A 22,953-nucleotide genomic window follows, 5' to 3' on the forward strand; every position below is an offset into this window, starting at 1 on the left:
GTGCTAAAAATTATATTCAAGAAACGATAAATTCAATTTCAGAGAATATGCTTCAAAATGTTTTTAATAATATGCGTACTGAATTGAAGCCTGAATTGCAATGAACGGCAACCATTTTCAGCAACTTGTTTAAAAATTCAGATTAGCTTATTTTGAATTGAGGTGGCTAGAAGCAAAGGAATGCTAGTGACATTTGTAATAACATGAGTTAAGTGCATCCAGTGTAAGCAAAAGTATCTAAAATTTTAGTGGCAAAGGGATATTTTAATCGCATCACACATTAAAATTTAAATACAAATTTCACCGATTTTACGAAAGCTTAAATATGTAAACCCCATTTTCTCAAAAGTAACTTAAGTGCACTTACAGCCCTTTACTTATGGCCCCCTCAATTTAAATGCACTCTCTATATTGTATGTTAACACCAATAATTAATATGCTAAATAAAGTAGATATTACATAACGAATATAGCCGCCTGAAGAGTTGAGTTTTTGAAAAAAAAAATGTTACTACTCTACTGTATTTTGATAAATTCCGTAAAAGTGATGATCAAACTGAAAATCGTAATATCGTATTACCCTACAACATAAATGGATACACTACTTTTCTCTCCTCCTATACCTAGTAAAATGATTTGTTTACATATTGCACTAGTAACATCAAACTCCTGTAATGGAAGGGGGCAACAATGTTTCCGAGTATAGCCAGGTTAATGTTAAAAATGTTGGTAAAAATAAAGTGATGTCCCTGTAGAACACAATTCGTTTACGCGTCTCGAACCCATGAAACAACATTTCCGAATTTGCATCCCTTCTGAATGTGGATGGAAAAGATATTAATCTATTTATTAATCCCCAAAATTAATATTTTAAATGAATTATTTCTTGAAATTAAGAATATGTAAATAACGATGCTGCACTTATTGTTTCAGGGTATCGGTGCTTCAAAGCCGTCATGTTCCTGACAGGCTTCATCTTCGGCTCCATCATCGTGTACCTCATCTGCCTGCAAGAGAAGCTGCTGCCTGCCTACGGAAACGCAGGTACGAATGTCATACAATTTATTACATGTAAACACGGCGTGCCCTGGTGGGGGGGGAGGGTGGCACGAAGGTGTTTGACATCTCTAATTTTCATTTTATTTAGCGTTCTGCCCAAGGGCAGGTCTTTCACTGCAAACCCAGCTTTCTCCAATCTTTCTTATTTTCTGCCTTCCTCTTTGTTTCCTCATATAATCCATATATCTTAATGTCGTCTATCATCTGATATCTTCTTCTGCTCCATTTCTTATTCTGTCTGTCCACTTCATACGTTCCATTCTTCTCCAAATTCACATTTCACATTGCTTCTATTCGCTTCTCTCCACTTCGTCGTGATGTCCACGTGCAATGCTACACTTCATACAAAGCACTACACTAGTCTCTTTCTCAGTTCTTTTTCCAGAGGTCCGCAGAAAATGCTCCTTTTTCTATTAAAAGCTGTCTTGGCCATTTATATCCTCCTTTTGACACGGAGCGGAAAATATCGTCGTCGGCTACTAACTCATATGAAGGAAGCATAGTTGTAAGCAAGATCCACCTTGTGCATACAAGCTTCCTTGTTTTTTTCGTAAAACTGCTAGCGGAAATTGCTAGTTTTAAAGCTAGACGTCAACGTGTTCGTAGCAGTTTTATTATACAGGGACATCATTTTATTTTTACTTCAATTTTTATTGTACCTGAGTTTTTTAATGTACTTCACTCCCACCCCTTCTACTAATGAAGTTCAACCACAGTCTACTATATACAGTCGCGAAGCTCAATATGTAGTAAAAATGCAAACATGGGTAGTTGCCCACCACTAGGATCGCTACTATCGCCTCATCATCGCAGATCTCTCTCCTAGTAGACGACAAAATATGTTACACTTTCGTTGTGTTCTTTTGGAAATATTAACACCTTCCTTCCATTATTGAAATATTAAATGCATAAAGTTAACTTATTATTTTAATGAAGTATATTAAATTCCACCATAAACTCGAAGATACCTGCAAGAAATAGGTTAATATTATTTTTGTTTGTGCAAAACGAACCGAAATTTACTATAATCGCTTCACTCACTCAAGATTATAGCGATAATTAACTATGAAACCAATAAATATTAATTTGCATTTCCCTTTACAACAATAATAATGAAAATATGAATTAATGGAGTAACTTACGTGTACCGGTACTTGTAGTGTAGGCTTACGTAGTTAACAAAGTGGGATGAGGTTAAGCAATAATAATCACACCAGAACTGGAAATAAAACGTGATCAATAAATTTTATTGTAACAGACTTTTTCTACGTCTCTAGTAAAGCAACAAAATTAACAGCTATAATTAAGCCTAAGCAATAATAATCCCACCAGAATTGAAAATAAAACGTGATCAATAAATTTCATTAAAACAAACTTGATTTTTCTACGTCTCTAGTAAAATATAATTATTCCAATTATTGTATTTTAGCCATTAACATTTTCATTACAACCAATAACGAACATTTTACAAGCATCAATGTGAAATACGCAATGAGCTAGCACTCGATGGAAATACGACACAGTCCAAAGTCGACCGTGGACAGTCTATTGTTTCTAGTTGCTAACTGCTTGCAGCGCTTTATCACGAGATTTGCAAAAAATCACCTCAAGCTTCGCGACTGTATATAGTAGACTGTGGTTCAACCGTACTCCACACAGATCCAAGACCGCATATATACAGTCATAGCAGCCTTACGGTCATAGTGAACAGCACGTTCCAAAAATATGTTCGCGTTTTCCACTGAAGAAAGAGCTTTCAATATTGAATCATTTTCGCACAGGTACTGTTGTCCATTTGCCTACGTCGTATCCCGGTTTCCCCAACCAGCTTTTATTCGCCAGCTAGTGACTGGGCTGTGTTAGCTCTTTTCTGAGAACATTAATTTCTGTTAGGAATTGGACGTCTACGTAATATTATACAACTGTTTTAAATAACTTAAATAAAAGGGCCTCGTTAAGTAATTAACTGTCATGTGATTTCTTCCCTTTTACGACCCTACGACATAACCACTTGGACGGGCAGTATGTCTGAGTAATTTTATCTTTTCGGATCGGGCAGAAGTGAAGATTGAATTTATAGTACGTAAGGTACTCTTTTATAGAGTAGGTACAGAATTATTTCAACATGAGTTACTAGTACGAAGGACGAACCCGGTAATTGGGATTAGATACAATAGTCTATAGTGCGATAATATACACATTAGAACTGAAGCCTGTATCGAAATGAACGGCCACCATTTTTAAAAATGTGTTTAAATATCCATATTATGATTATTTTTCAATTTAACTTCATTCTCTATATTGTACGCTAATGTGCTGTAGACAATATAATATACACTGCATAATGAATACGTCCACATGGACAGCTCAATTCGTGAGTAAAAACACTCATTGTTAAAATTGTACTGTATTTTGATTAAACAAAAACCTAATGAAAATGATCAAACTGAAAATCGCGATATTTCCTAGTTTACGTAAATAGATGAACTACTTTTCTACCCTCCTATACCTAGTAAAGTGATTTGTTTGTACATTACGCCAGTATCATCAGACTCCAGTCGTGGAAGGGGGTAGCAAACGGCGTTGATCCAAAGGTATAGCCAGGTTAATATTAAAAATGTTAGTAAAAATAAAATGATGTCCCTGTATAAAGAAAGACGTAATTAAATAAATAATAATACAAACCATAATATACAGTTGTAGACATTGTTACTTACTTGTTTTAATTGGTTATTTTATGACGTTTTATCAACTGCTATGGTTATTTAACGTGTGAATTAGATAAAGGTGATAATGCCAGCGAAATGAGTCCAGGGGTGGGTGGGTGGTTGTGGGCTTACAGCTCTCCCAGTGATCACATCAATTTCTACTAATCAATACTACAAATCCAAGGCATTTTCAAGGTATTTTATGAAGTTTGTATAGTGGCTGGGACATAAGAAAGATTCACCCAAAATTAAAAGTTTAAGGCCTGTATAATTAGTTGAAATACACAAAATCAGTTGTATTGCAAATTTAATTAATTGAAATGTTCAGTCACGTTAAGGTCCAGGATTCCTGATGAGAGAATCTGGCAATCCTGGTCTGACAGATTACTTCTGTTGCCAAACTTTTGTAATTCCATTACCGAGAAGAGCTGCTGACATGTAATGTAATTGTTAGTGCGCACTTATTTTCAGAATTTAATTACTAGGCTAATTTTATTTAATTAAATGCAAATCTTAAATAGTCTGCTGAAATATGCGAGTGCAATGTACTTACTTTCTTTGATGTTCTCCTTTAGTCGATTAATTTGATCAACTTTCTTCATATTGATAATAATTCTTACTGTAATAAACGGTAGTCTCTTCGTAGGTTGATCAAAGTTTTATAACAAACACGCATTGTTTACCCTTCGGTCTCCATAAATAGGTATACAAATTCTCATTCAGTTCGGACGACAGAGGAGTCCATGTTTTCCGTCTTGAACCACTAGCAATCGGCTCCGTTGTGTTTACTAATGTTAACACAGCCGATGCGGCCTGCAGCGGACAGTACTGTATGACGTCACAAACCTACACGAGTTACCGACAGTCTGCTATGCTCGCTACCAGCCAGACTTTCCGTAGGGCTGGAACGGGCGAAGCAATTGAAACATAAAAAAGAACCAAATTCAAATATTTCCGTTACTAAAATATGATGAAACAAGATATGAGTCAAAGGGAACTCCATGCAAGTTATGTTATTGCTTTGGAAATCACAAAATCATTGAAGTGCTATATTGAAGGAGAATTTATTGGACAATACAAAGGAGGATGAAGGATATTGAAACACTAGCTGAACAAGAAATAAAATCAAAGATGCATCAAACTATGGTTCAATCTCTCGCTTTAGGTGGAAACACAGATATTGATGCAGTAGAACTGGTGATGTTCTCCTGCGGAGTTACGAAGGATCTCTCTGTATAAGAATATCTGCTCGATGTCATTGCACTTAAGGTATATGTACACCTTTACATACAAAAAATTTTGTTTTGTATAATTTTGCTCTGTAAAATTTTTATACAATTGAGAATGGTGCCAGAAAGAGAATGAAGTGAACAGGTCCCTTGAAATTTTGTCTAAATTGTTTTTAAAAATTATTTTGTTTATAATTTTGACATGCAACTTGAAACATGATAGCTCATGCAGTTCTTAAGATAGAGCCACAGTTTTTTCACTATTTTATAGCTAAAACTATTCTTTAGTGCCTGACATAGAGCTATTTTTTATTTTTATTTACATTAATTAAATATTACCATATATATATATATATATATATATATATATATATATATATATATATACTTACTTACTTACTTACAAATGGCTTTTAAGGAACCCGAAGGTTCATTGCCGCCCTCACATAAGCCCGCCATCGGTCCCTATCCTGTGCAAGATTAAGCCAGTCTCTATCATCATACCCCACCTCCCTCAAATCCATTTTAATATTATCCTCCCATCTACGTCTCGGCCTCCCTAAAGGTCTTTTTCCCTCCGGTCTCCCAACTAACACTCTATATGCATTTCTGGATTCGCCCATACGTGCTACATGCCCTGCCCATCTCAAACGTCTGGATTTCAAGTTCCTAATTATGTCAGGTGAAGAATACAATGCGTGCAGTTCTGTGTTGTGTAACTTTCTCCATTCTCCTGTAACTTCATCCCGCTTAGCCCCAAATATTTTCCTAAGCACCTTATTCTCAAACACCCTTAACCTATGTTCCTCTCTCAGAGTGAGAGTCCAAGTTTCACAGCCATATAGAAGAACCGGTAATATAACTGTTTTATAAATTCTAACTTTCAGATTTTTGGACAGCAGACTGGATGATAAGAGCTTCTCAACCGAATAATAACACGCATTTCCCATATTTATTCTGCGTTTAATTTCCTCCCGAGTGTCATTTATATTTGTTACTGTTGCTCCAAGATATTTTAATTTTTCCACCTCTTCGAAGGATAAATCTCCAATATTTATATTTCCATTTCGTACAATATTCCCGTCACGAGACATAATCATATACTTTGTCTTTTCGGGATTTACTTCCAAACCGATCGCTTTACTTGCTTCAAGTAAAATTTCCGTGTTTTCCCTAACCGTTTGTGTATTTTCTCCTAACATATTCACGTCATCTGCATAGACAAGAAGCTGATGTAGCCCGTTCAATTCCAAACCCTGCCTGTTATCCTGAACTTTCCTAATGGCATATTCTAAAGCGAAGTTAAAAAGTAAAGGTGATAGTGCATCTCCCTGCTTTAGCCCGCAGTGAATTGGAAAAGGATCAGATAGAAACTGACCTATACGGACTCTGCTGTATGTTTCACTGAGACACATTTTAATCAATCGAACCAGCTTCTTGGGAATACCAAACTCAATAAGAATATCATACAATACCTCCCTCCTAACCGAGTCATAAGCCTTTTTGAAATCTATGAATAACTGATGTACTGTACCCTTATACTCCCATTTTTTCTCCATTATCTGCCGAATACAAAAAATCTGATCAATAGTCGATCTATTACGCCGAAAACCGCACTGATGATCCCCAATAATTTCATCTACGTACGGAGTTAATCTCCTCAAAAGAATATTGGACAAAATTTTGTACGACGTCAACAAAAGTGATATTCCTCGAAAGTTACCACAGTTGGTTTTGTCCCCCTTTTTAAAAATAGGTACAATTATGGACTCCTTCCATTGTTCTGGTACAATTTCCTTTTCCCAAATAGCAAGTATATATATATAAAACTTAAAATAATATTTTATGTTGCATAAAGCATGTAAAAAATCAATAGTTAATTATTAATTACATTAATGTTATATTACTCATTGTCAGGCACTGGGGGACATTTCAAGCTTCAAAATGACACCAATATCTTCTTGGTATCACCATATGTGACTGAGATATCATGTTTGAAATAATTTAATATTCTAAAATTACTATTTACAGGAAATGAGCCACAAACTTTCAGAGCCTAGAAGACTGCATCATCATATGTCACCCCTTAAGCAGCTTCATGTCGGTCCAGTTTCAGCTTCTTTCTGCCTCTCAAATACCTCCGCCATGTTTTAACTTCAGGTGTTGAATGTTTTTTTTTTGGCATTTTTGTCCCTATTTCCATTGATGCAACAAATCCTGCGATGGTGTTTGTCCCAGGGTTTATGCCCATCCTCCTCAGAATTGTAATTTCTACTTTTGGACTCTTATTAAAATGACGTACAAAATCATTGACACAAATTTACAGTTTTATGACTAACAGTAAAAGATTATAAATTACTTCATTATGTAAAAAAGTTTTTTTCAATCTAATGATCATGCCCAGATATCTATGCATCTATTTCGGGACTAGAAAGAAGTTTATTTTACAAGCAATGCTGGATGAGGGGATTGACTGCTACGAAGATCACTCCAAAAGTAAGTGACCGTGGCTGATGACGCAGCATTTTGGAAAATGGGACTTGTCTGAAAAACCATAAGGCATAAATCGAAAATTCTTATATCAAATTAAACAGGAAAAAAGTCTCTATTAAAATAGTTATATTTTGAAAATTTTAATTTTTCATCATTTTTTGCGTTTTGTGGGTGTACATATACCTTAAAGGAAATACAACAGGAGAAGAGTTAGGCTATTCCAAGCATGAAGAAAATATAAAGAAGAAATGAATCTGACCATAAAGCAACTTGTATCTGTAGTAACAGACAGGACTCTACATAGCTGCTATGTTTGGCTCTACATTCAGTATATATTTCCGAACATTTGTTTTGTGAATGAAAACTTGTAAAATCTAAACAACGATCGTGATTAACAGACGAAAAATTACGAGTTGTATTAAGAGTGGCAAATTGTGATGCATTTTCCTAGGCTGTTGTGGACAGTAAAAGTTAAGGCGAAATAAAATATAATCTGTCCATGTATGAATAATTAACGTGTAGTCCACGTCAGATGATTGTGTTTAATGATTTAATAGCATAATTTTCTAGAAATTTTTAAGTTTCTAATACGTCCATAACTTTATTCTATCCACTCTATCATAGGATTTTTCGTAATCTAGGGACAGTATCATGTAGCTAAAATCTATTCTCTATCTGATATGTACATCTCACTTGACGATATGTGTCAGAGGAAGAACAATATTGTTTGTATGCATCTGAAGTCTGACTGATGTAATATGTAACTAGTCGGTGATGTATACAATGGAGGGGGAAAGGAACTGACCACCCTATCTCATTATCTCCTGGCCTAGTTGGCTCATAAGTGGTGCCTTCTTGGTAGGGTAGACGAGGGTAATTGTAAACAAATGCTGTGACAAATACAAAACTGTCAATATAAAAATTTTAATTCGGGGAATATTTAAATTAACATGTTTGCTAACCTACAAAGCAGTTTGGCGCCAAATAGGAGTAACTACTTAGTTGTGAACGAATGTTTTGTAAGAGTCTACAAAAAAAGTTGAGAAAGAATTTTGCTTCACCTTCATTTTTGGCATTGTAAGTAAACGTACAGTGTTATTTTTTAAGAATATGTTGTTTTTATGAGTAATGTATAGTAGTTAACATTTATTACAATGGTTTTGAGATCTCCCATAACTTCAGTTCATTAAATTATGACATGTTTACATTTGCCCCATAGTTTTAATTGCTTGGGGGCAATAAACATGTTTTAATATGGTTACATTTCGTACTTTTCATTAATCAAAATGCCAAGAAATTATATTAGAAAGAGATCCCCACCCAACTACACTGTAGAGGATTTAGAGAGGGTTGTCACAGTTGCGAAAAATAGTAACTACAGTTATCGTGAAGCTCAGGAGAGATACTGAGTTCCTATATCCGTCATATATCATAGGTTAAAGGGACGAAATGTACCAGTGACTAAAATTGGAGTTGGAAGGAGTACAGCTTTTTCTTCTGAAACAGAACAAAAAATGTTCAGTGTCTGATAGCCCGTGCGAAAATTGGTGTTTACAATTACCCCCTCTCAAAGGGGTAAATGTAAACAGGTGGGATAAATGTAAACTAGCAATTAAAAGATGAAAAAAGTCAACCTTATTATTTTAAACCCATTTTCAGGGAAAAGAAAGATCTAAAAATAACACAATGTTTCTTTGTCATGCGTACCGTTACTGAGGGTTGTGTAATGTTGAAATATATTTTAAATCAGTGAAAAGTGTTCACAATTACCCTGGTCTACCCTATCACTTGTGAGGTTCAGATCTGTCTTCGGACAGTTGACTATACAACAATATATTCTCTTTTTTCTTCCAATATTTGTTTCAGTATTAAAACAGCATCTACATACTATTTTCCCTTCCTAAAATCACATTGCACTTAATTTAAAACAGCTTCTCAAATATTAAAAAGAAATGTTAGCTGTTCAAAACAAACCTGAAATTATTCATTATTTTTAACAATGTTATAGAATTTTATATTCAAGAATAAATTGCTGTTGACTCAGTATGAACTTCTTTAGAAATTACAGCTTTTATCTTCCGGCGTGAACGTTTTATAAATAACGTTCTCAGTACACATATAAATCCCAAGGCAGGAGAGCGATGCAAGATTATACAACACTCAGAAATAGCTCTTAACGCTCTGAATTGGATTTTTGCGGCACCGTAACACTTTGTGTTGTCGTAGAAAGGATCGTAGTAACACCAAATTTTCGTTCCAGTAAAGTTATATATAAAGTAGAGAAATGTAGGGCAGGAACATGGCGGTTCTCTCTACAGGTGAGAGCAAGACCGCTAGATCACGCCACAGAAGATGAATAGCCGGGGTTGACATGCATTCGGGTATAGAAATTTAAAATCCACGTCAATACTTCGTAACACGAAAATACATCAGGAAACGAATGCCTGACTCGCCTAGAAGGCAATCCTTTGCATGAAATTCTTTGCGGCTGTGAAATACTATCTTATTTTATGGGTTTATAGTTCTATTAGTTTATTTTGTTTGTGAAATAGTCCTAACAAATACAACTAGTAATTTTGAACTTCTCTTTTGAACTTGTGGCATTATACAGGGACATCATTTTATTTTTTCTAACATTTTTTATAATAACCTGGCTATACCTTTGGATTAATGATTGAGACCCGGAAACACCGTTTGCTACCTCCTTTCTCGACTGGAGTTCGATGATGCTTTACTAGGTACAAATCACTTTTCTAGGTACAGGAGGGAAGAAAAGTAGTTCATCCATTTACGTAAACTAGGAAATATCGCGATTTTGAGTGTGATAATTTTCATTAGGTTTTGTTTAATCAAATTACAGTCCAGTAATAACAATAAGTATTTTTACTCACGAACCGAGTTATCCATGCGAACATATTCATTATGCAGTGTATATTATACTGTCTACAGCACATTAGCCTACGATATAGAGAATGAAGTTAAAATGAAAAATAATCATAATATGGATATTTAAACGCATTTTTGAAAATGGTGGTCGTTCATTTCGATACAGGCTTCAGTTCTTTTGTGCATATTATCGCACTATAGACTATTGCACCTAATTCCAATTACCAGTTTAGTCCTTCATGCTTAGTAACTCATGTTGAAATAATTCTGTACCTACTCTATAAAAGAGTACCTTACGTACTGTAAATTCAGTCTTCACTTCTGCCCGACCCGCACAGATAAAATTACTCAGACATACTATCTACTGTCCGTCCAAGTGGTTATGTCGCAGGATCGTAGAAAGGGGGGAAATCACGTGATAGTTAATTACTTAACGAGGCCCTTTTATGTAATTTATTTTAAACAGTTGCATAATATTACGTAGACGTCCAATTAATTCCTAACAGAAATTAATGTTTTCAGAAAAGAGCTAAGAAAGCCCAGCCACTAGTCTTTACAGTGGAGCGAGCAGAAGCAGGTGGGGAAAATCGGGATGCGACGTAGGCAAACGGACGACAGTACCTGTGTGAATTTATGATTCAATATTGGAAGTTTTCGTCACTGGAAAACGCGAACATATTTCTGAAACGTACTATAATCACTAACTCAGTACTGCGGTCTTGGTTCTGTGTGGAGGACAGCTGGAACTTCGTTAGTAGAAGGGGTGGGAGTGAAGTACATTCAAAAACTCAGGTACAATAAAAGTTGAAGTAAAAATAAAATGATGTCCCTGTACAATATATGAATGAACTTATACACAGAATCATGGCTTGTAAGAATTCTTTCTTAAACCAAATACAGCAGAAAATAATTTCACTTTTTGCATGCTCGATTACTATTCATCAGTGGTGACCAAAAGTGGTATTACATCGTGTAATCACAGACATTCAGACGGATAAGGAGAGTTTTCTGTACATTGCTGTCTGTCCCATTCACGTACTGAAAACAAGCAGTGGCGGGCGGTATCATGTCGTTCTACAAGCCCCCTGTCTCTACAAGCAGGAACAGTAAGTTTCATAAGGAATCGGAATAGGAATGAATAATTTCGTTCTCCTTTGCTCAACGGTTCAATTAGAGTGTTTAGAAGCAACAAAAAGCATTATAACAAGTCACGCTGAATATACAGATGTAAACTGGATTATTATTATTATTATTATTATTATTATTATTATTATTATTATTATTATTATTATTATTTAGTATTTAGTATTTATTTATTTAACCTGGTAGACATAAGGCCGTCAGGCCTTCTCTGCCCCTCTACCAGGGGATTACAACTATAACATGAACAATAAGATTACAATTAATATTAAATTTACAATTACAATTACAATAAAAATTAAAGTACGACAAGAATATCTGATTAATGAAAGCTAGACATTTTATCATAGAAGTTAAGAACAAAGAATATTTTTGTATTTACTGAATTATAAATTAAACCTACAATAACAAAATTCTATAGTGATGAAATTACCGGTTATTGAAATATTTTGTGATAGATTAAGAGAACTATTTACAAGAAACCATGTCTGAACGAGTCTCAATTACTGACCAAGTGCCTAGTAAGTTTACGTTTGAATTGAATTTTATTTCGACAGTCCCTGATGCTAGCAGGTAACGAATTCCAGAGTCTTGGCAGGGCTATTGTGAAAGAGGATGAGTATGAGGAGGTGCGATGGGATGGTATTGTTAGTATTGTTTCATGGCGAGAGCGTGTGTTCAGATTGTGGTGGGAAGAAAGGTAAGTGAAGCGAGACGACAGGTACGAAGGAATAGAAGATTTCAAGATTTCGAAGAGAAGGAGAAATGAATGTAAATTTCTTTTCTTATCTAGTTTAAGCCAACCTATTGCTTCCAGGGATGGGGTAATGTGATCATATTATTATTATTATTATTATTATTATTATTATTATTATTATTATTTAGTACCGTAAAGTGGAGTTACTTGACCACCACGGGGCTACTTGGACACAACGTGACATGTTGAGACATTATACAGGGACATCATTTTATTTTTACTTCAATTTTTATTGTACCTGAGTTTTTGAATGTACTTCACTCCCACTCCTTCTACTAATGAAGTTCAACCGTCCTCCACACAGATCCAAGACCGCATATACAGTCATAGTAGCCTTACTGTCATAGTAAACAGTACGTTCCAAAAATATGTTCGCGTTTTCCAGTGGCGAAAGATCTTTCAATATTGCATCATTTTCCATTTGCCTACGTCGCATCCCGGTTTCCCCCACCTGCTTCTATTCGCCTCTCTGTAAATGCTAGTGGCTGGGCTGTCTTAGCTCTTTTCTGAGAACATTAATTTCTGTTAGGAATTGGACGTCTACGTAATATTATACCCATACAATTGTTTAAAATAACTTAAATAAAAGGGCCTCGTTAAGTAATTAACTGTCACATGATTTCCTCCCTTTCTACGACGCTGCGACGTAACCACTTGGACGGACAGTAGATAGCATGTCTGAATAATTTTATCTTTCCGGATCGGGCAGAAGTGAAGGTCTCTTTTATAGAGTAGGTACAGAATTATTTCAACATGAGTTACTGATACGAAGTACGAACTTGGTAATTGGAATTACGTACAATAGTCTATAGTGAGATAATATGCACATTAGAACTGAAGCCTGTATCGAAATAAACGGCCACCATTTTCAAAAATGTGTTTAAATATCCATATTACGATTATTTTTCAATTTAACTTCATTCTTTATAGTGTACGCTAATGTGCTGTAGACAGTATAACATAAACTGCATAATGAATACGTCCGCATGGAAAGCTCAGTTCGTGAGTAAAAACACTTATTGTTAATACTGTACTGTATTTTGATTAAACAAAATCTTAATGAAAATTATCAAACTCAAAATCGCGATATTTCCTAGTTTACGTAAATGGATGAACTACTTTTCTTCCCTCTTATACCTAGTAAAGTGATTTGTTTGTATATTACGCCAGTATCATCGAACTCCAATCGTGGAAGGGGGTAGCAAACGGTGTTTCCGGTTCTTAATCGTTGATCAAAAGGTATAGCCAGGTTAATATTAGAAATGTTAGTAAAAATAAAATGATGTCCCTGTATTTAGTTAGGGGAGGGAAGTCGAAGAAGGGAGCAGCAGAAAAATGTAAAGTACTGTACCTCGGGCGACGTTAGTGCGGAAGGTGCTTGGAAAGAAGATATTAGCGTATTTTTCTTCTACTTATGTCAACAGTTGTTTTTACAAGTTATACTAACACAAAAACAGGTCCCACCTTACGGACGGAAACAGAGCGCAGTTGAGAATTGCCGTGTGTAACATTTAGCCGGACTTTGTTTCTTTTCAGAAAGAAGCACATAAAATAATTGAAGATTAATTTTTTGTTTCAGTCATTAAGTTAATATATTTATCTGTTTGAAAAGGGGGTTCTCTTATATTTTTTAAGTAATCTTACAAATGATGTCTGTTTTTTTTTCCTTATTGAATGATTAATGAATTTATTAATATAGAACGATTTGCTTCCTTGTAATAAAGATATTAAGATTAATTAACATACTGCTTGATAATAAATATAGCACATTCTACCTAGAGATAGACAGGAAATGAGCTAGGGAATGTTCAGTTCAGCATGTGCACGAACTACCACTGGTTGTAGTCTCCCTCGTCACCGTACTTCTTAGACTCTCTCTCTCTCTCTCTCTCTCTCTCTCTCGTGTGTAAGCACAGGCGTTCGCGTTTTGATCACCGGTGCTATACATGAAAGGGACCTCAATTTAAATAACAATAATTTAATAATATTTTGACTCCGTAACTGTACTTTAAACAACAGAATATATGAAAGGAGTGAGAATGAAGCTTGTTTGGAGTAAAAGCAAATTGAAACATCCATTACTTTGACTAACAGCTACCCGCATAGCATTATCGTTAGCAGCTGTATAACGGAAAAGAACAAAAACTGGATTTTCCTAATCATGAGCAGGTGTGTTGGGCTGGACTTTTTAAAAGATGGGCTGTACGACAACCGACAAAGAGTATAATCAGCCAAATTAATTCGTTAATTACAAACTGTTTGTGTATGTATAAATGTATTACTGAAGAACGGTATTTCATTTTTTCCAAAATACTCTACTTCTCTCCTCAGCTTGATACAATAAAATTTAATGGACATAACTAAAATTAACAGTAAAATCAGTTTCTATTTTTGTTCAAACGGCTTGCTGTTTATAACCACCTATTAAATTCTAAATAAAACAAACTGTGAATTACGTATTATGTATCTACTGAAAATGTAATCCAAAGTCTACAAACCTTCCATTATATTACAGATGTGAAACAGTGTCCAACCTCGTTTTTATACCATTTATAATCAAAGCAGAAATAGACGACCTTTTAAAAAGGTTGATTGGCGTGACGTACATGAGAGTAATGTCAAGCAAATATTGTGCAGAGAAGCAATGTGGTCGTCGTACTTCGTTATCAACCAGCTATCGCTTGCGACAGATTATAAGCTTCAGTTGAGTTAGCAATATTGAAGGTTATAGGTACGCGGTGTTCGAAAAGTCACTGTGCACTGAAGGGGAAGGTGAACACAGGAAATATGCATACACTTCAGGAGCTCCATCCGACAAATCACGCCACATATCCTGGGAAAGGTCTTCGGCAACATGCAGAGGCGTGTGCAGGCACTTGTGGACGTAGGAAATGGCCATTCCCAACACATCTGTAGGAACTAGTTTAAAGTGAAACAGTAAATGTTCAGTGCACAGTGAATTTTCGGATACGCTGTGTTTTTATTATTATATTGATCTGGCCACCCTAATTCTCCAGAGAAAAAAAATGTTTTAAAAGACTGCTGAGAAATAAACCAAGGGAAATCATGAGCGTGGAGGATGATCTTAAAATTTATAGTTTCAAAATTGTGTTATTGATTTTCAATGAGAACAGCAGCTTATATCAGCTCTTGAGTCAGAAGGCAAGAGGAAGTAAGTGCCAAAACATGGATTTTCAGGTTAATATTGATTTAAAAACACAGCTGGATTAAGACACAGTAGGAATTATGGACCAAGACTATACAATTCAGTATTGAAAAATAATCAAGACCTAAGCAATTTATACATTCTTAAGTTTAAAAATAAAGTGAAAATGTTTGTATGATATTTGAAAAATTTTATTATAATTTTTTTAAGTGTCATTAGCATTATATGGTACTAATTTTTATTATATTTATCTAATGCATGTACCCTATAAGATGAAACATTGTAATAAATATAAATAGATCATTTTCTTAATTAATAACAGTGTATATCTCCAATAAATGTATTTTCTTAGCATCGCCACAGATACACTTCATTGTACTTGTCACTATATCTTGTCAGTAGAAAGTTTTTGAAATTTATATTTTCCCCGCCATTCATAAAATATTTTGATATGATACCTCTTGCACAAAAGGAGAGATCTATAACTGAAACTCGATTAATATATTTCAGTATTATTTGTATTTATTCTGGTAATAATGAACAGTTTGACTCGTAGACATTTTGTTTTTTCAGCATTAACTTCCCATGATTTTACGAGAAGATTAGAAGAGAACGGCAGTTACGTAGACTTTCAGCTCCCCACTACTACCATTAATGCACAACACAATGTCAATACGGCGGTTGCTGTCGTCTGCGATACAACGAACTTTTCTGTTGATTTTCGAGTTTGGCATTTTTTCCGGTTTCTTATATGCTTATTTAAGTTGTGTTAACTCTCGCTAGTGGTTTTATATTTTATTTTATCCGTCTTAGTATTTATTTTATTATTGTAAATATTTTTGTTTTATCACTATTATTATTATTATTATTATTATTATTATTATTATTATTGTTGTTGTTACTATTATTTATATCATCAGCATTATTATTTGAACCCTGTAAAATTTATGTAGACTACTGGACTGTACCCGAGCACGAGCATATGCTCATTTCGGGTATCTATTCATATGTATTCAATTCAAATGTAAATTGTAAATAAATTTGAATTTGAATTTGAAAATATATATATATATATATATATATATATATATTGTCCGCGCAACTTATCTAGGCAGCTGGGTTCCCTAGTGCTCTCTCATTGCCCCATAGCTATCTGCTAGCTACCTGACCACGCTGCAGCAGTTGTACGTACGGTTACAAAAACATCATTCGGTAATTACTTTCAGTGAATTACATTGAATATGGTAGGTAAAAGTATATGGACTCACAAAATGACAAATAAATAAATTACATTTTTCTTCATCTCTGTACAATACAGAATAACCACAACTCCAATTATTACAATTCGTATCTGACCGTAAACTACTGATGGTATGCCAACCCCCCTCCCCATTTTGAACTTTAAAATACAATTACATATATTTCATTACATTTGATTGTTTCCATGGATTTTCCTGTTATATTAAGTGTCTTAGCTATCATATACAAATAACTATTGACTATGTATGTATGTATGTATGTATGTATGTATGTATGTATGTATGTATGTATGTATAGAGGAAGTGGTGGTAATATGTATGTATGTATGTATGTATAGAGGAAGTGGTGGTAATATGGAACCCCATTTTGTTTTTCTGTATTTACAGTTTGCCTTTGAAAGCTTTTTGAATTATTTTAATGTCAATTGAAAGCTGATTTACATAGTTCTCATATACAGTTCTGCTACTTACCAAAAAAAAAAGTACTTCGAGAAAATTTTATTTTATTTAAGTTTGTCAACTAACGAGGTATTGAATTTATGTGGGTAATATGGAACCCCTCTAGCAAAATGCAAACAATCTTACAACAAAATGCAAACAATCTTAAAACACTACCTGATACAATACACAAACAACATAACGGCAGTAAACAGAAATTAAGAAAAAAAAATGCACACTTTGAGTCATTATATAATAGCAGACTCTGCAACAATGTAAAAACCTTTTGAGTTTCTTTCACTTAATAGTCACAAACATAATTCACCCCCTCACAATCCGCACACTCTGTGTGGTACCACATTTCACACATCTGACACTGAACCCACAGTTCACCCCGAGTGTCGTGTGAAAATTTAACTCCACAGAAGGAACATTCAGCATCTGCTTGTCGTGGCGATGGTTCTCCAGGTGCGATGGTAAATTCTGAAGTATCAGAAGTAACTGACATCTGATCGGAAGAGTCTTCTGAGTCATCAGATTCATTTTTTTCTGGATCTTGCTGCAAGTGAATTTTTACCACCGCGAGTTTTAAATTGGACTGAATTTCTGCCTCGTTTAGATTGTCCTCTTTTGTTGATGACTGTTCTGCTCTTCTTCAGACTTGACCCTGAAGTGGAAGGCTTATTTATCTGTTTTTGTAAGGACTCCGAAAGTCCATTCTTATAAGGAGAGTCTGTAATAGGTGCTGCAGTTGAGGCTTTACGCCCTCTGCCAGATGTTTTTTTTTCTTCGGTGCCGGTGCAGGACTGATGTCTTCCGGTGTCACAAATGTAGAACTTTGGTCAATTTTCTCTGGAGTGCCAGGCAAATTTACATGATCTAAATCAATTTTGTTTTCTGTGGCATCAGAACCATGTTCAGGGAATGCAGATTCCCTACTCCCATTTCCAGAAGCAATGAAGTCCACATCACTGAAAATGCATCTGTTTAAAGGGTAGATCCCGGTAGCACGAAATCCATTCAGAGCTATCTCACCAGTCTGAACCTTAAGATAAGCTCGGCCAAAAACTTCAGCTATGTCGTAGCGAGGGTTCCATATTAACGACACTGTCATATTGACATTTTTGTCAGGTTATGTAACGGCCATTGCAATGCGAAGCAAAATATATTATAGTAGATAAAAAAACAATCCCTCGTCTATGAAATACAGCAATTATTAAGGTAAAAGGATGCATATATAACCTGTAAAGTTATACAGTACACATACCTGCAAAAGTTTTGAAATGCACAGTAATTGGAAAAATATTCTCTCAAACACACTGCTTCACTCACGCTGCTGGGAACGCTACTGAGCTGTAGGTGCATAATATACAAGCAATAGAAATGTCAACCACCAGATGTTTACACTTTGCAGAGACAGCAGCTACGGATTCCATAATAAATACAGGTTCCATATTACCACCACTTCCTCTATATATAATTATTGTTTAAGTGTAATAATGACACCAGCATTTTTCATTATACAAAATTAAGGGAACCAGATAGTGATTAGGGGTCAAAAATCCGATTTTTTATTTTGTGTTTTAAAATAAATTACAAAACTGGTCTTTAAAACAATATAAATATTGTGGAGGGCATTTCTGCAGATACCTCTTTAAATTTGGCGGTGCATGTAATTCATACATTCTTTTTTTTTGTACAGTTTTCCATAAGTTGACATTTTCAAACTTAAGTGCATTTTTCTCTGAAATTACTGAATCAATTTACATGAAATTTTTACAGTGTTTTCTGCAGCCTGTGTTGTACATTGTAGACCTACGGTTTTAAGAATGTCACACACATAACACGAGAAAAAAATGTATATGCATTGAAAAAATTGTAAAAAATTTTAAACAAAATTCAGTATTTTTTTCTGTTTCACTAGGGGTGAAATATTTAACTAAATTTTGCTTTGGAATTTACAATACACAATACTGGATAACTTAAAAAAATATAAGGTATATGAGTGAAGATAGTAGCAAGTAATGTGCACCTGAAGAATGAGGTACACCTAGCAAAGTTGGAAAACAGGTTATCAGTTAGGGCCTTTCTTTTGCACTTGGATACGAAACTAATTAGTTGTCTTTTATACCACTGAATTCAGAATGATTGATTGCATAAGCCTGGAAATTTTTATTCATTTCTGAGCACTAGAAGCCTAGAAATATTCAACTAAACTTTTGTATTGAAAATTTTTAATCGCACAGTATCACTACCCAGTTCCCTTAAACACACGTTAAAATTTGTTAAAAATTGGATGGCTGTGAAAGAATTACGTTTCAAAGATTTTATAAGGATATTCATGAACATGTTCTATTAGAACACAGTATATTATTACTAACATTACTAATAGGCCTACCATGATTTAAGCAACTAAAATTATTTCACTTACTGTCTATGAACTGAAACCAGAATCTAGCAAATAGATATAGCACAGTCTAGTATATACAGTCACGAAGCTCAATACGTAGTAAATATGTATCCATAGATAGTTGCTAACCACTAGGATCGCTACTATCGCCTCATTACAGACAATGCGAAATAGTACCTTCACAGTCTATTGTTCCTAGTACCCTCATAAACTCAAGCTTCGTGGCTGTATATATTAGACTGTGGATATAGTCAGTGCTGAATGCACGTGTATTCGAGATCGCTTTTTTTCTTTTTCGTCTAGAGGTTACGGGAAAGGTAGAAATTTAAACGTGTGAGAAAGACATCCCTCGTGGGAAAATAAGGTTAAGGAACCTTTTGCTTGGCTGGTTTCGTCATGACCCAGTGCCCACGTGCTCGAACTTCCTGGCAGTAGGGTTGATGGCGTCTCCATTTCTAGTGCAACGAGTGGGCACATCCGAGACAAAGGGGTTTCTCAACAGTCTGAAAACTTTGCATTTGAATTAAAGCTTCGTAGCTGGTTTGTTTCTAATGCCCTTAGATATCATAAACTGAGATCTTCCTAAATTCTGCTGTCTGACAATGTCAAAGTCCATTTTTATTACGCGGGTGCATTTTAAGTGCGAAATTTATCACGCATGCACGATAGGATTACTCGTACATGTTTAACGATGACGACAACACGAGTTAATTTTTGACATAAAAAAGACAGCGTATTTTTCCTGGAGGCCTTTATTCGTCCATCGAGGTAGCGTACGCGCTACCTACACAAGCGGGTTCGTGATTCGATTCCCGGCGTGGACATTGAAAGAAACTTATCTTTCTTATTATTTTAATGCACCGAAGTACATATGATATTTCCATGCAGATATTCTGCGTCATCATACGATGAAAGAGTAATGGAACGGAGAAAAATTCTCTCCGGCGCCGGGATTTGAACCCGGGTTTTCAGCTCTACGTGCTGACGCTTTATCCACTAAGCCACACCGGACTTCGGTCCTAGGTTCATAGACATCTATGACTTAGTGCAGAGGACGGCCACTAGAGGGAACCCAAGAGTTGGAACTTAAAACTGAGACGATTCTTCCGACGCCGGGGTGGAATCCGGTGTGGCTTAGTGGATAAAGCGTCAGCACGTAGAGCTGAAAACCCGGGTTCAAATCCCGGCGCCGGAGAGAATTTTTCTCCGTTCCATTACTCTTTCATCGTATGATGGCGCAGAATATCTGCATGGAAATATCATATGTACTTCGGTACATTATAATAATATATAGGCCTATGCGTAAATCACTTCGTGATTTAAGACGGCGCTTATTCCGTCGGATCCCGGCCAACTAGTCACTCATTACGAGTGCACCTCAGCACATGTGTGGACTTCGGTCCTAGGTTCATAGACATCTATGACGTAGTGCAGAGGGCGGCCACTAGAGGGAACCCAAGAATTGGAACTTAAAACTGAGACGATTCTTCCGACGCCGGGGTGGAATCCGGTGTGGCTTAGTGGATAAAGCGTCAGCACGTAGAGCTGAAAACCCGGGTTCAAATCCCGGCGCCGGAGAGAATTTTCTCCGTTCCATTACTCTTTCATCAACTTATCTTCCGCCTACGGGACTGGGGATTGTCCGTTGTCTTGTGGTTATCCTGTGATATCTATGCGGCAATCCTGTGTCGTGCTAATCCCACATTCAGGAGGGCCGCAATGTGTGGATGTGTATAGCGTCGATTCATAGAAAATATCCCCCCTCTCCTACATCGCATAGGCTTATAAATCGGTAAAACAGGCAAAGAAAAGGAACCTTTAACCCAGGAACTGTTTTCTTTTACGGACTGATAGTGCTTCATATACAGGGACATCATTTTATTTTTACTAACATTTCTAATATTAACCTGGCTATACCTTTGGATCAACGACTAAGAACCGGAAACACCGTTTGCTACCCCCTTCCATGGCTGGAGTTCGATGATACTGGCGTAATATACAAACAAATCACTTTACTAGGTATAGGAGGGAAGAAAAGTAGTTCATCCATTTACGTAAATTAGGAAATATCGCGATTTTGAGTTTGATCATTTTCATTAAGTTTTTATTTAATCAAAATACAATACAGTATTAATAATGAGTGTTTTGCTCACGAACTGAGCTTTCCATGTGGACGTATTCATTATGCAGTGTACAGAATATTATAATGTCTACATCACAATAGCGTACAATATAGAGAATGAAGTTGAATTGAAAAATAATCATAATATGGATATTTAAACACATTTTTTAAAATGGTGGCCGTTCATTTCGATACAGGCTTGAGTTCTAATGTGCATATTATCGCACTATAGACTATTGTACCTAATTCCAATTACCAGTTTCGTCTTTCGTACTAGAAACTGATGTTGAAATAATTCTGTACCTACTCTATAAAAGAGTACCTTACGTACTGTAAATTCAATCTTCATTTCTGCCCGATCCGAAAAGATAAAATTACTCAGACATGCTATCTACTGTCCGTCCAAGTGGTTATGTCGTAGGGTCGTAGAAAGGGAGGAAATCATGTGACAGTTAATTACTTAACGAGGCCATTTTATTTAAGTTATTTTAAACAATTGTATGGGTATAATATTACGTAGACGTCCAATTCCTAACAGAAATTAATGTTCCCAGAAAAGAGCTATAACAGAAATTAATGTTCCCAGAAAAGAGCTAAGACAGCCCAGCCATTAGCATTTACAGAGGGGCGAATAGAAGCAGGTAGGGGAAACCGGGATGCGACGTAGGCAAATGGAAAATGATGCAATATTGAAAGCTCTTTCGTCACTGGAAAACGCGAACATATTTTTGGAACGTATTGTTTACTATGACCGTAAGGCTACTATGACTGTATCTGCGGTCTTCGATCTGTGTGGAGGACGGTTGAACTTCATTAGTAGAAGGGGTGGGAGTGAAGTACATTAAAAAAACTCAAGTACAGTAAAAATTGAAGTAAAAATAAAATGATGTCCCTGTACAAATGGTAAACGATGAAAAAAAGAAAGAAAAACGCCAACTGCTACCTTCTAGTTTCACTTTGGATTTTTCAAATATACAATTCCAGTGGTCTAACCTGGATTCCCTACGTAACAGGCGAAGGGTCTAGACCAAATAGCCACAGCAAAGGTTCAAAGAACTTGAAAGTAATCAGGCCAACGAAAAGGCAGATAGAAGACTGCTAAACTGGCTTCAGAAAAAATATCCTAGGGACAAGAACCTACAATCCCTATCTGCGTGACAGCTATAAGCATAACGTTATCCGACATTACCCATACGACATTTATTAAACGGTCGGTAAACATTCATCTTATGTCGATAAGGACAGGCTGTTATATCAGCACCCTCGTCAAAAGCAAGAAGATATTTC

The 22,953-nt window shown here is 35.6% G+C and overlaps 1 protein-coding gene across 1 annotated transcript in view; it reads left to right on the forward strand.

The window, feature by feature from the left end:
* The window catches only part of LOC138712458 (transmembrane protein 198), a 363,343-nt gene that overhangs the window by 283,749 nt on the left and 56,641 nt on the right, over window positions 1-22,953 (forward strand). Inside the window, exon 4 of the mRNA XM_069844288.1 lies at window positions 933-1,043. Within this exon, the coding sequence (XP_069700389.1) occupies window positions 933-1,043 (111 nt within the window). The remainder of the gene's footprint in view (window positions 1-932; window positions 1,044-22,953) is intronic.

This window comes from Periplaneta americana, chromosome 13, assembly GCF_040183065.1.
Source record: "Periplaneta americana isolate PAMFEO1 chromosome 13, P.americana_PAMFEO1_priV1, whole genome shotgun sequence".
Lineage (NCBI taxonomy): Eukaryota > Metazoa > Arthropoda > Insecta > Blattodea > Blattidae > Periplaneta > Periplaneta americana.